The sequence below is a fragment of the Entelurus aequoreus genome, linkage group LG03 (assembly GCF_033978785.1).
Source record: "Entelurus aequoreus isolate RoL-2023_Sb linkage group LG03, RoL_Eaeq_v1.1, whole genome shotgun sequence".
Lineage (NCBI taxonomy): Eukaryota > Metazoa > Chordata > Actinopteri > Syngnathiformes > Syngnathidae > Entelurus > Entelurus aequoreus.
The window spans coordinates 33,786,525-33,801,507 of NC_084733.1; the positions used below are offsets into that span (position 1 = coordinate 33,786,525).

Below are 14,983 nucleotides of genomic sequence, written 5' to 3' on the forward strand. Positions count from 1 at the left end.
GTTGAAATATTGAATCTTTGTTACCTACCTCTAGTGTTCATTGTTACCTACCTCTAGTGTTCAAAACACTATATGCTCAGGTTGAAATATTGAATCTTTGTTACCTACCTCTAGTGTTCAAAACTATGCTCAGGCTGAAATATTGCACTTTGTTGTTACTATTCTGTGCTACTTTTACCTCTGGAGTTCCCATCCTACAATTCAGCCAGAATTTTTTTGGTCCATGTCTAAAGATAAATACATTGACATGTGATTTTGTTATTCTGTTTTTTTTTGCCAGTGCCGTAAAGCCACAATGCTTGGGGATTTGGAGTCTTGAATATTAACCGTGAAATCGAATCGTATCGTTTGGAATCGAATCGAATCGGTCTGTAATAAAAGGATATCGTTTTTTAATCGAATCGTAACCTGTGTATCTAGATGCATATCGAATCGTTTATCAGAGAGAGATGTGCAACCCTAATATATATATATATATATATATATATATATATATATATATATATATATATATATATATATATATATATATATATATATATATATATATATATATATATATATATATATATATATATATTAGGGCTGGGAATCTTTGGGTGTCCCACGATTTGATTCAAAATCGATTCTAGGGGTCACGATTCGATTCAAAATCGATTTTTTTTTCAATTCAAAACGATTCTCGAATCAAAAACGTTTTTTTTTTTTTTTTTTTTTTGAAAACAATACACAACAATACCATAATAATGCAATACAATTTAATTTTGAAGTTCTGAACTTGTAATTTCTTGCAGTGTTTATTAAGTGGTAATATGTCACATTTGTCCCAATTAACTTTATACCCTGATAAACAGCCATATTCAGTGATGACATTATTGATATAAAGAAGAGAGGAATTCACATGTGACAGGTAAAAAAATTATGTCGTCACAATACATCGATAGCTTACCGTATTTCCTTGAATTGGCGCAGGGAATATAGTATTCGCACGTCTAGAATTACTGCCGGGTCAAACTCGTTTCTCCAAATAATTAACGCATGCTTGGCCTTATCGCCGGTTCATTATTAACGCCGGATCAAATTAGTTTCGCAAAATATTAATTTTATTATCGCATGTCTATAATTTTCGCCGGGTCAAACTCGTTTCGCAAAATATTTAGCATATGTCTAGAACTTCCGCCGGTTCAAATTCGTTACGTCACGAGTGACGATTTACCTGTCCTCATTTTCAAAATGGAGGAAGCTGATTTCAGTAGTTAGCAATCGCACAAAGGAAAAAAGATAAAGAGCTATTCAGTAGGATTTAAGGTCCAAGCTATTGAATACCGGTACGGTATGCTAAAAAGAACAGTAAGCAGCTATGTTTTATCAATATACTGTAGCTGCGTGTGTCAAATACTGTATGAGTCATCAAATGACTCCCGCCTCCTGGTGGTAGAGGGCACTAGTGATCCTTCTTGCGACTTCCGGTACTGCAGAAGAAGTGACAACACGCAGCAACAGATTTTTATTTTTTTCCCTCTCGCCTGAACTTTTAACATAGAGGATTACATACCGGTATCTAAATTAAAACAGTTTTCTAAACTGGACTTTCAATCGAAGCAGGAGGTAATAATTAAAGGGATATCTCCATCGAGACAGAGAGACTTTTAAAACTGAAGAAAGAAAATAAGGAAGACTTGTATAAACAAGTTATCGATGCTTTTGGTCAGAAGGAGCTGCAAATGGACTCCATTTATAAGTACAGGTAAGACCATAATAACGTTTTTTTTATTAAATGTGCTTTTCATGATGGTATGCTTACATCACACTCAAAGCGCACGCCTAAATTTACCGCATTCCTTTTGGTAAACGCCGGAGTGAGAAGAGGTTTTAAAATAATTACCGCATGCACGGCCATCCTGCAGGCTTCCGGTAAACGCCGGAGTGACAGGAGGTTTTAAATTAATTAGCGCCCCTGCGGCTATTCAAGGAAATACGGTATTATACTGAGAGCCAATTTTTATATCATGAATATTATTTTCACTTCTTATTTTTGCAGCTAAGGGTTCAATAACCAAATTAAATAATAATCCAGATGCAGGACATCCCTGTTTTACTCCTCTTTTTAACAAAAAAGGTTCTGAAATATGATTATTGGTTTTGACTGATGCCATGGGCCTTGTATAAAGCGTCTTAATCCATTGTATAAAATTATCTCCAAATCCAAATTTACGTAATGTGCAAAACATAAATGACCAGTTTATGCGGTCGAATGCCTTCTCCGCATCAACAGTACATACTGCTGTGGGATAAGGGAGACTTCTAGCATAGTAAATAACATTAAACAATTTCCTTGTATTGTCTGAAGATTGTCGACCTTCCATGAAGCCAGTTTGGTCAGTATGAATTAATTTTCCTATTACATTTGATAATCGTGTGGCTAAGATTTTTGCCAAGATTCAAAAGGATTCTCTATTCATTCAATACATAGGATTTCAGCAGGATCTACCCCAGTCTGCTGACATGCAAGCAGAGTAGTATATTTTTGTAAAAAGCTTTTATAATTGTAAAGGACAATGTTTTATCAACTGTTTGCAATAATGTACATTTGTTTTAACTATTAAATGAACCAAAAATATGACTTATTTTATCTTTGTGAAAATATTGGACACAGTGTGTTGTCAAGTTTATGAGATGTGATGCAAGTGTAAGCCACTGTGACACTATTGTTCTTTTTTATTTTAATGTCTAATGATAATGTCAATGAGGGATTTTTAATCACTGCTATGTTGAAATTGCAACTAATATTGATACTGTTGTTGATAATATTCATTTTTGTTTTACTACTTTTGGTTTGTTCTGTGTCGTGTTTGTTTCTCCTCTCAATTGCTCTGTTTATTGCAGTTCTGAGTGTTGCTGGGTCGGGTTTGGTTTTGGAATTGGATTGCATTGTTATGGTATTGCTGTGTATTGTTTTGTTGGATTGATTAATAAAAAATAAAAAATAAATTTTTTTAAAAAAAAATAAAAATTATAAAAATAAATAAAAAATCGATTTTTTAAAAATGAGAATCGATTCTGAATCGCACAACGTCAGAATCGCGATTGTAATTCGAATCGATTTTTTCCCCCACCCCTAATATATATATATATATATATATATATATATATATATATATATATATATATATATATATATATATATTAAGGCTGCAGCTAACGATTATTTTTCTATCGATTAATCTATAGATTATTTTTTCCGATTAATCGGTTAATCTATAGATTATTTTTTCGATTCATCTATAGATTATTTTTCCTTTTACCGATTATTTTTTTATTTAAAACGAAGATGTAGGCCTGTTTTTTCAAAAGGCATGGCTTTTATTTACAAAAAAAAGAAGTGTGGCCACTCAGTTAACATTGACAACAACATGACAAAATATTCTGTAACAATGTAAACATTTAAAACTTTTAACATTTAACAAAATTAAAAGTAGCTTATTTGCTTTTTAATGTGCAAATATAAAAGTAAACATCCAGTGCAAATCTTAATATTCTGCAATAGTATTAGCATTTCAAAAGTAAAAGTATTGCTTATTTTGCTTTAAAATGTGCAAAAATAAAGATAAACATCCAATACAAAAAAGTGCAAAACGAAATATTCTGTAACAACAGTGTAAACATTTCAACAAAAGTGAAAGTATTGCTTATTTGCTAAAATGTGCAAAAATAAAGATAAACATCCAATACAAAAACGTGCCAATCTAAATATTCTGGAGCACTGTAAACATTAAGTATTGCTTTTAAAATGTGCAAAATAAACATCCAGTCCAACACAGTACACAATAACCAATTCTACTCATTCCAGTGAGTGACTAACAGTTGTAATGAAGAAAGGTTAGCATGTCTACATGCTCTGCTTCTTTTCTTGTTTACAATATTCCCAGCAGCTGAAAATAGGCGCTCAGGAGGGGTCGATGTGGCTGGAACTGAGAGCTAATTACCGGTAGCCTTCACCTCAAGCCAGGACTGCGAGTGAGCTGAGCTCCAGTTTATATTCCTAGAAGGTCAACGGGCTCATAGTGATGTTACTAGTAGTTGACTGGGAGGTGTTTATTATTATTTGGGGAGAGTCCGCTGCCCGATGCTCACCTGCTAAACACCTATCTGCTCCACGCTGAAGCGCTGACTACATGCGCTCTGAATACGCACTGCTGATTGGCTGATAATGCTTTGTGTGTACCAATCAGATGGTTGTGTGGGTGGGACAATGCTGCGTGCTGAGACAGAGGCAGCCGCAGAAGGAGCGAAGCAGCTTGTTAACACTTTAGCAGCTAAAGTTAGCTTTAGCTTAGAAACTCGTTCGGTACACCCCCGTACCGAACCGAAAGCCCCGTACCGAAACGGTTCAATACAAAACACGTACCGTTACACCCTTAGCAGATACAAATGACACATTCATGTTTTTGTGTAATGATGACAACGTATGCTCACGCGGACGATTGACTAGTTGATGGTTGATGGTTTTCTTTTCAAATGTTCGTTCATAGCCGTTGTGCTGCTATGATAGGCCATTTCCGCTCGACACAGTGTGCATACAACAACATTATTAGGCCGTGTATTGAAATACTCCCACACTTTTGACCACTTTTGGCGTGATTTTTTTCCCCCTCGCTCGCACAGTCTGCTTTGCGCTCCGCCATGACGGTAGTGTGACGTAAATATGCGACGCGTCGACGCACAAAAACGGCGTCGACGTATTTACGTAACCGATGACGTCGATGACGTCGACGCGTCGTTTCAGCCTTAATATATATATATATATATATATATATATATATATATATATATATATACACATATATATATATATATATATACACATATATATATGCATACATACATACATATACATATATATGCATATACATACATATATATATATATATATATATATATATATATATATATATATATATATATATATATATATATATATATATATATATATATACATATGTGTGTATATACATTTATATACATACATGTACATATATTTACTGTATATATATATATATATATATATATATATATATATATATATATATATATATATATATATATATATATATATATATATATATATACATACTTATTTATTCTTAACTTGGGAACAGATTGTGAACACTGGCGGGCCGTAGTTTGGGGGATACTTGATATAGAGAGAGGATAATATAACAGCAACTGTTGGTGTGTCAGTATTGTCACAGTCAGTACACGACACATAAGAGGACGATCAGATTGATCCATAAATTGGTGGTGTCAAAGGGTAGTATCAGTATATGATCGATACTAGAGTAATTCGACCAATATTTTTTTTCTAAAAATCTTTTTTTTGTTTTTGTTCATGTTTACAAACACTGGAAGACTTCGAGGGCAAAAAACTACAAATTTAACTGTTTAGGTTTTATTATTTTTTATGGGCAGCACGGTGTGACAGGGGTTAGTGCGTGAGCCTCACAATACGAAGGTCCAGGGTTCGATCCCCGGGCTCGGGGTGTTTCTGTGTGGAGTTTGCATATTCTCCCTCCGGGTACCCCGGCTTCTACCCACCTCCAAAGACATGCACCTGGGGATAGGTTGATTGGCAACACTAAATTGGCCCTAGTGTGTGAATGTGAGTGTGAATGTTGTCTGTCTATCTGTGTTGGCCCTGCGAGGAGGTGGCGACTCGTCCTGGGTGTACCCCGACTTCCGCCTGAGTGCAGATGGGATAGGCTCCCGTAACCCCAAGAGGGACAAGCGGTAGAAAATGGATGGATAAATGGAGTAATTTTTTTCTTTTGTTTAGTTAGTTTGTACTATTTACTTTGTTTTGCTCAAACAAATGTATGTAACAAAAGAGAATAATATTTTAAATACAGTGTTGATAATGTTAAACTGACAATAGTATTCACCATAAATTACCGTATTTTTCAGACTATAAGTCGCACCGGCCGAAAATGCACAATAAAGAAGGAAAAAAACATATATACGTCGCACTGGAGTATAACAACAACAACAACAACAATAGAGCAACATCAGCAAATACGATATGTACAAATATGATGGTAAAAGTGATAGCAAAGAAGCAATTAGCGAAATAAATAATAATACAGAAATGACAATGAGCATTATTACACTACAAATGGAGTAATACAAATACCAATAGAAATAGCGCTATTGATAATGAACAATACCAATAATTTACCTTTATTATCAACAATACAGTTGTTCAAATGCAACAATACATATACGTAATGATAACTAGAGATACAAAAGAATGCAGAAAAATGGAGGGGAAGAAAGAGAAGCAACCTATATTAACCTTGTAGATTGTTATAGTAATAATAGGTTAAGCTTTGTCAGTGTGCCATGTGTTACCCAGTTTCCCCTAGAGCAACAACGTTAATATGTTTGATGAAACGTGATTATGTGCATGAGTGTATGTATGCATATGTACTTGTATATGTATGTTTGTACAGTGAATGTATATGTACAGTATGTGTATGTGTATGTTTGTACAGTGAATGTGCGTGTGGATGTACGAACTTTGAGTATGTAGGTATGTACTGTATTTGTGTATGTATGTGGGAGCGTAGGTATCTATGTATGTATGAATAACGGTATGTATGTGAGTATATGTGTATTTGTATGTACAATATATTTGACTTCCAGTGTGTGTGGGAGCCAGAGTACGGCTCCAGCCACCCAGAGAGCCCAACCCACAAACAGCAGGTGTGGTGCCCAGGGAACCAGGGACCACCGGCCCCACGCAGCCAGGCCGGCCAGCGACAGGAACCCCAGAGCCAGGCCCACCGTGCCGCCTGTAAGAGCCAGCAGCAGGCCGCAGACAGACGCACCCGGCAGAGGACAAGGCACGAGAGAAGCAGGGGACAGCCAGACCTCAAGCCAACGAGAGACCGCACCCCACACGGGCAGAAAGGTGGGACGCCCCGCCCGGGGGGCCCAGAGACTCCCGCAACCGGACGGGAAGACCGCCTCCGCCCCACCAGCAACCGGGCCCCCACGAGCCCACCCCCCACCCCCGGAGAGCACGGCGCGGCCCGCCCCCTGCCACCCCAACCAAGCCGACCGCTGCAGGACCGCCCAGCACGCGGCCACGGGAACCACCCACCCCACCCGCAGGGACACCAACGATGGAGATGGAACAACCAGCAACCACCCTGTCGAGTTCCCCCCTTGAGGGAGGGGAAAAATAAAAAATAATCAAATCCCTTTTTGAGAACCGGTTCCCGTTATCAAGACCACTATAGAAAAGAAAAAGAGTTGGTTCTTATTCGAATCCATGGGAACGAATCCCGTCCCACAGGAAATGTCCTGTGGAACGTCCCAGGAAATGACGTAGCTCAGTCATTAGGCGGCAGATACAGAAGCAGCAACAACAATGGACCGAAAAAAACGCCTCATGGCATGGCTTCATTTTACAAAAAAATACGACGAGGAAATGGCTATCTGCAATTATTGCCAGGCTTAGCTCTCATGTAAGGGGGGTAAGTACAACAAGCATGATGAAACATGTTCAGGCCGTACATAACCTTCAGGTTAGAGAAAGGTGTCGTGGAGAAGCAGCGACAGAGATGACGAAGCAAACCCCTCTTCCTCTGCTTCAACCTGCAACGCCAATTACAGTGATAGTGCTGGTGAGTAACTAACGTTAACTGTTGCCGGTTAATTTCCATATCTGCTCACTTGTAGCCTTCAAGCTAAAATAACGTTACCTCTTATGTCAACGAGGACTGCAGTAATGTTAGCTAGACTAACGTTACCTAAGCATAGTCAGTGGATAACGGTAACTTTAACGTTAGCCTTTTTGTATGTGCCTGATAACGTTAACGTTAGCCTTTTTGTATGTGTCTGATAACGTTAACGGTATCTTGTAGCCTACACCACTCCAGAGTTTGCAGGTCTGTCTAATAAACTGGTGCTCTCTTTCTTTCTTTAGTTTATTTCGTACATGAACACACTTACAGCATAACACATCACAGTTTCATATCATTTCACTTTACATCATGTCCGAAAAGGAGTAGGAAGAAGTAAAGCTTATTTAATCCTACCCCTTTCCCACTTCAGAGCGTTTAGAAATATATACCTCATTTACTGACCTTTTTATAATAAAATAACATCTGTGAATTAGTATATACAACAGTTTTGTAATATGTAATTCATTAATTCAGACATCATTAATATACTGAGATGACGAATATCTTATTTTCAATAAGGTTGAAAGTATTTCTTATAATTCTTCTTTGTACTTTGTAAGCACTATTAATTTGAACAACCTCTTAAAGGCCTACTGAAATGATTTTTTAAAATTTAAACAGGGATAGCAGATTCATTCTATGTGTCATACTTGATCATTTCGCGATATTGCCATATTTTTGCTGAAAGGATTTAGTAGAGAACATCGACGATAAAGTTTTGGTGGCTGATAAAAAAGTCTTGCCTGTACCGGAAGTAGCGTGACGTCACAGGCTGAAGGGCTCCTCACATTTCCCCATTGTTTACAATGCAGAGAGAGCGATTCAGACCGAGAAAGCGACGATTACCCCATTAATTTGAGCGATGATGAAAGATTCGTGGATGAGGAACGTGAGAGTGAAGGACTAGAGTGCAGTGCAGGACGTATCTTTTTTCGCTCTGACCATAACTTAGGTACAAGGGTTCATTGGATTCCACACTTTCTCCTTTTTCTATTGTGGATCACGGATTTGTATTTTAAACCACCTCGGATACTATATCCTCTTGAAAATGAGAGTCGAGAACGCAAAATGGACATTCACAGTGACATTTATCTCCACGACAAAACATCGGTGAAGCTCTTTAGCTACAGAGCTAACGTGATAGCATCGGGCTTAAATGCAGATAGAAACAAAAGAAATAAACCCCTGACTGGAAGGATAGACAGAAGATCAACAATACTATTAAACCATGGACATGTAACTACACGGTTAATGCTTTCCAGCCTGGCGAAGCTTAACAATGCTGTTGCTATGGACGCCATTGAAGCTAACTTAGCTACGGGACCTCGACAGAGCTATGGTAAAAACATTAGCGCTCCACCTACGCCAGCCAGCCCTCATCTGCTCATCAACACCCGTGCTCACCTGCGTTCCAGCGATCAACGGCGCGACGAAGGACTTCACCCGATCATAGATGCGGTCGGCTGCCCGGAGACGGAGGAAGTCAAGGTGAGGTCGGCGGCTAGCGCGTCTACTATCCATCTCAAAGTCCTCCTGGTTGTGTTGCTGTAGTCCGCCGCTAATACACCGATCCCACCTACAGCTTTCTTCTTTGCAGTCTTCATTGTTCATTAAACAAATTGCAAAAGATTCACCAACACAGATGTCCAGAATACTGTGGAATTTTTCGATGAAAACAGAGCTGTTTGTATTGGGACACAATGGTGTGCCAATACTTCTGTTCACTCCGTGACGTCACGCGCATACGTCATCATACATAGACGTTTCCAACTGGAAGTTTCGCAGGAAATTTAAAATAGCACTTTATAAGTTAACCCGGCCGTATTGGCATGTGTTGCAATGTTAAGATTTCATCATTGATATATAAACTATCAGACTGCGTGGTCGGTAGTAGTGGGTTTCAGTAGGCCTTTAAAGTGGATCATATCAGTACAATGTTTAACTTCATTACTTAATCCATTCCATTATTTAATTCCACATACTAATGCTAAAGACTTAATAACAGACACCCTAGTCTTCACATTCAGCTAATTTCCCCCCTAATTCTATGCTGTGTCTGTCCCTCATTTTCCCTCCAGGACAAGGACGTGCAGTCATTCCTGGAGGAGGCCACACTGATGGACCCCAGAAGGATGTTCCAATAGCAGCAGAAGTGCACTTTTTGGAGAGCTGTATTATTTTCAGTTTCGTGCCCAAGGGACTGATTTTATTTAACACTATATCATTATTTATACACCTATAGTGATCACAGAGACAGGTTGTTTTTGTGTTACTGTATATATTTGTTTTTCTAAAAAATTCCACTTAATATACTTTGGGTAACAACAGTCAATATTTATTTTTTTTAATTTTTTTAGGGGGGTAACAACAGTCAATATTTATTTATTTATTTTATTTCATTTTTTTCTTATGAAATAAAAGTGAGCTTTTGTTAAACCAAATATTGTGTTTTTTTTTCCATATACATCAACCTATCTGGATTCGATAAGAGAATCGATAAGGAATCGGTTCGATAAGAGGATTCGATAATGGGCTCAAACTCAATTTCTTATCAAACATCATCCCTAGACTGCCTGGTATGTTAACGCAACACATCATGGCAAGAGTCATTCAAATAACTATAACATATAGAACATGCTATACGTTTACCAAACAATCTGTCACTCCCGATCACTAAATCTGATGAAATCTTCCTCCCCGGTGTCGCCTCTGGTATGTCCTTTCTTTCTGCTGCTCGATTGCCGTTCTCTGCTGCATATTTCACTACGTCCAGCTTGTAATCTGCAGAATATGATTTCCTTTTCGGTGCCATTTTTGTTCAGCCCTTCTCAGTTTTTATAAGTTACCGCCAATGTTGAAATTATCCATTTTCCTAGGTACGGACGTAGTAACATGTAGCATCTTTTTTTTCACAATACACCGCCATCATGACCCACAATGCACTTGTGCCATGACCCGCCCCTGCATAATTTCTATTGGTTGACGTGTATGTGACGATCGCTGACGTGTGTGTGACGATTGCTGACATTTGCTTCGTCTCTTCCGTGAATTAGATAAATAATATTATTTGATATTTTACGGTAATGTGTTAATAATTTCACACATAAATCGCTCCGGAGTATATGTCGCACCCCCGGCCAAACTATGAAAAAAACTGCGATTTATAATCCGAAAAATACGGTAAGTGGAAAATGTACCACAAATAAATTAGATTGGTATCTGTATCGGACGAGTTCACGCGTGGATGATCGGTATCGGAATCGGGAGCATGAAACCCTAATCGGAACAGCTCTAATTCAAACGATAACTAGTATGGTGTAAATGAAATGGCAACATATTTTATCTTTAGTAAGCACTAGTACAATAATGTCTCATAATGATTATCAAATCAAAAAAGTTTGATGAAACACAAACTAACATTGAACAAAAGCACAAAGTTCAGCCTCCAGGTTGCACTTTCCACCCCACACCTTATCTTTTAGTCCAGGTCTCTGGCTGTGGGGCATTGGGAGGAAAAAAGGGGGACAAGGGGGCTTGTGTATAAATAGCTTTGGTATCCGGTTGCATAGCAACTGATGCCATCTTGCAGAGTTGGAACGCCCCTCACCACGCCTCTCGTCCTGAGTGTTCTATGCCATTTTCCTCCCCCGGCTGTCTGCCTTACCATCAAATACAGCCTAGAAGATGTGAGTGTGAATTCAAAGTGGAGTGTCCATCAGACAGACAGTGTGATATGTTCAGTGGCATGCATATGAATATATACAGTCATTCATTCTTCGGACGGTCTCTCTGCCTCATGTACCGTATCTTATCTCTGTGTCTCTATTTGTATGGCCAATCTCCCTATCAACATATCCATCCATCCTACCCGTCTGTCCATCAGTCATTGCTATATTTTGGTGAATCATCAGTGTCAAGCAGCAGAGTGGAGAATTTTTTACAAATGCTGCCTGTCAGGAGGGAGGAGACTATCCCCCAGAGGTTTCAATCATCCCCCACCTTCCATCTCGCCTTTAACAGAGGTGCACTAACGAGCCCGAGAGAGGTGAGAGGAAGAGCGGGAGGAAGCATAAATGAGGCGATCAAGTCACCCTGCGTGTGGGGTCAGGCTGTCCATCACACTACAATGAGGGAATGCATGTTGTGTCAGTGAACCGGTGTGACATAGTAATTCAAGCAACATAAGGTGAGAGTGGGCAAAACAGGTTGACCAGCCTTGAGCTCTTCCTCTCTGGCTGGTTTATGGCAATTAATTCTAATATTAGGACTTTTCCACTACAAACATACAAGCGTTGTGCCAGCAAGCAGTAATAAAGAACCCTTTCAGGCCCCCATATTACATGTCAAGCCAATCACAGCAGCAGCAGTCACTTTTGAAAACCACTTGGCGCACCCACGCATGCTGATGATGTGTGGAAGACAGGCAGAAAGGACCTGAGGGTACGCCTTTGGGCACCTTTTAACACCTGGAAATGTATACCTTCACTTCTATAACATGTAACTGTTACTCATAGGCAATGTTCACACTGCAGGTCAATTGTGATTTTTTTGCCCATGTGACTAGGGATGAAACAATATCCAGTATTACTATAAACCGTGATTAAAAACGTCACGGTTATTTAATCGTAAAGGGTCCACTATACCGTGTGTTTGAGTCCTCCTCACCGCAGCGAAGGCAGCTCGACTTCGAGCCACGACCGGGGTAGCGGAGAAACCTCATCCGCCCTTCTTAGAATCTGGTTCCGGACTTGAATTAAATTCACTTAAACAACGAGCAGCTGAAGAGGTTCGCCATCTTTAGACCTAAGCTCCGGAGAGCACTGTCCAGCATGGGCTTGTCGTCAACTTTCAGGACCTCATGCAAGAATTGAGCGGTGAACTCAGTTGGACGGGGGCCCTCACACCCCTATAGGAGGCCCACCACTTGGACATTATTCCACCTCGAGGGGTCCTCCAGATTATCAAATTTTTTAGAGAGGAGAATCATGGTGGCAGTTAGCTTGTTGACGCTAGTACTGAATTCGGTTAGCTCGTTAGCATTAGCAGCGAGCTCCAGGTTAGCCATGGCCTCGCTATGGGGCGAGAGAATGATTTCGAATAGCTCCATAACAGCCGCTATCTCTCCTCTAAAAGCGGATTTTAAATTGGCGAGAATTTTGGCTCGCATTTTGTCCATCGTCTGACTTATCCTCATAAAAAGGGCCCAGTCGACAGCCGACAGACTCCATGATATCTGGATCCGAAAACGGCCTGGCTTGTCGGATTTCCCTCGGCCAGACATTGCGGAATTCACATTTTTTATACACAGTTTTTTTTACACCTAGGACAAGCAAACCCGAATGCAGCTGGGATAGGTTCCAGCACCCCCTGCAACTATATATGTATATATATATATATATATATATATATATATGTATATATATATATATATATATATATATATATATATATATATATATATATATATATATATATATATATATATATATATATATATATATACAGTGGGGCAAAAAAGTATTTAGTCAGCCACCCATTGATTGTCAATGGGTGGCTGACTAAATACTTTATTGCCCCACTGTATATATATATATATATATATATATATATATATATATACAAATTATGACCATGTATGCAACTAAATAGATATTAGAAACTAGAACAACTCATTAAGTCCTGTTCCACAGTTTTCTTCTTTTTGGCCTAGTACTACATGTAAGACCAGAAGGGGTTATTTGTATGAAAAATCAGGGCGTTAATATCAACATGTGTTTAATTTTTATGAATGAAAATATTATAGCTACGCATTTAAAGCATTATGTATGTTTAACCAGTGCTAGTCACATGAGTGGGTTACCTGGGATAGATGCCACTGACCATGTCCTGGGCTAAGAGATCAGAAGAAGTGTGATTTGGTCCGGCAGCTTTTGAAAGAAGCAGGACAACCAGTCCTCTCATCTGAAGGTTGTTCTTGCTGTCATAGACAAAACCTCTGCAGGGAAAAGAAAACAAATATTTTATACGTTTTAGGCAATCAATTAAGTGATCATATAATTAGTCTTATTTTGCTATAAACAAATGTATGATTTATTTATTTGCCCACATATTCACCAGATCGATCGTTTGATTTAATTTAATCATCTATAGTAATTTGTTGAAGCAGTTTTAAATATCTTGTAGCATTCATAGGCTGGGGCCGATAACAAATTTTGCTTGACAATATATTGACCTACCCATTATTGCTAACATTATTTTGAAACCAAATTAACCACTGATGAAATAATAATGCATAATAATAATGCAAGTATACCCTATCAAATTAAATAAAACTTGTTTTTGTCGTATATTTTGACATCATAATTGGAATGTAAAGGCTGGGGGACGGGGGGAGACAAATTCGTAATGTATCCATTGACAGTTCTTTAATAGCGTACACTGTGAGAGACGGTGGGGGTTAGCGACAAAGGTGGGCCAATCAGATGCTTTTCATACAGAGATGACGAAGTTAAAACAAAAAGGTGATGATTTAACGTATTCTACATCGTAATATGTGAATACCTGGGAGAAAGAGAAGAGGACATTTTATTTTTGACGCTATCAGATGTCATCATCAGGCCAGCCATCGATCGATATCAACACAACTGTAAGTTAAAGCTGTGTGTATTTTCTGCTTCAGGTCATCTGTCGAAATGAGCTGTTTCGTCGAAAAGAGCTATCAGTTGTTATTCCTGTTTAAACGGTGATGAAAATGAATAAGTAGGCTACCATTATTTGCATTCCTCACGCTGCAAGTGTTTACATGCTTACTGGTCAGAGAACACATGAAATAAATATAATTTCAAAGAACAAGGGGAACTGTTGACTCCCTGTTAGTTGGTACAGTAAAAACACAACTTTACTATGTCTAGATTGTAGGCAGTGCTGTTAAGTTTCTCTCTGTGAATGAGTGGAGAATGCAGAAACTTTCAGGCATGATGCAGCTGACCTGATGATAAACCAGTTTGAGAAGAATGTTTTTGTTTTATTCTTAAAACTACTGTACTTTTCAACTTTGTAAATATTGACTGTTGTGTGTGAAGTCCTACTATAGGTTAAATTCCGTTTAAGAGCTAGGCCTTCAAGTTATGATAAATGTTGTGATGGTTGATAAAATGTGGATGAAAGATACTTTATTTTATTTATTTTACTATTATTTTTTAGTTTCCCTCCTGAGAGATTGTCACCTTATTGTGGTT

The 14,983-nt window shown here is 38.4% G+C and overlaps 1 protein-coding gene across 3 annotated transcripts in view; it reads right to left on the reverse strand.

Annotated features, from left to right (window-relative positions):
* The window catches only part of pdss2 (prenyl (decaprenyl) diphosphate synthase, subunit 2), an 86,323-nt gene that overhangs the window by 48,697 nt on the left and 22,643 nt on the right, over positions 1 to 14,983 (reverse strand). For all 3 annotated transcript variants that reach the window (XM_062041706.1, XM_062041705.1, XM_062041704.1), the window contains exon 2: positions 13,606 to 13,740. In XM_062041706.1, coding sequence (XP_061897690.1) covers positions 13,606 to 13,740 — 135 coding nt within the window. The remainder of the gene's footprint in view (positions 1 to 13,605; positions 13,741 to 14,983) is intronic.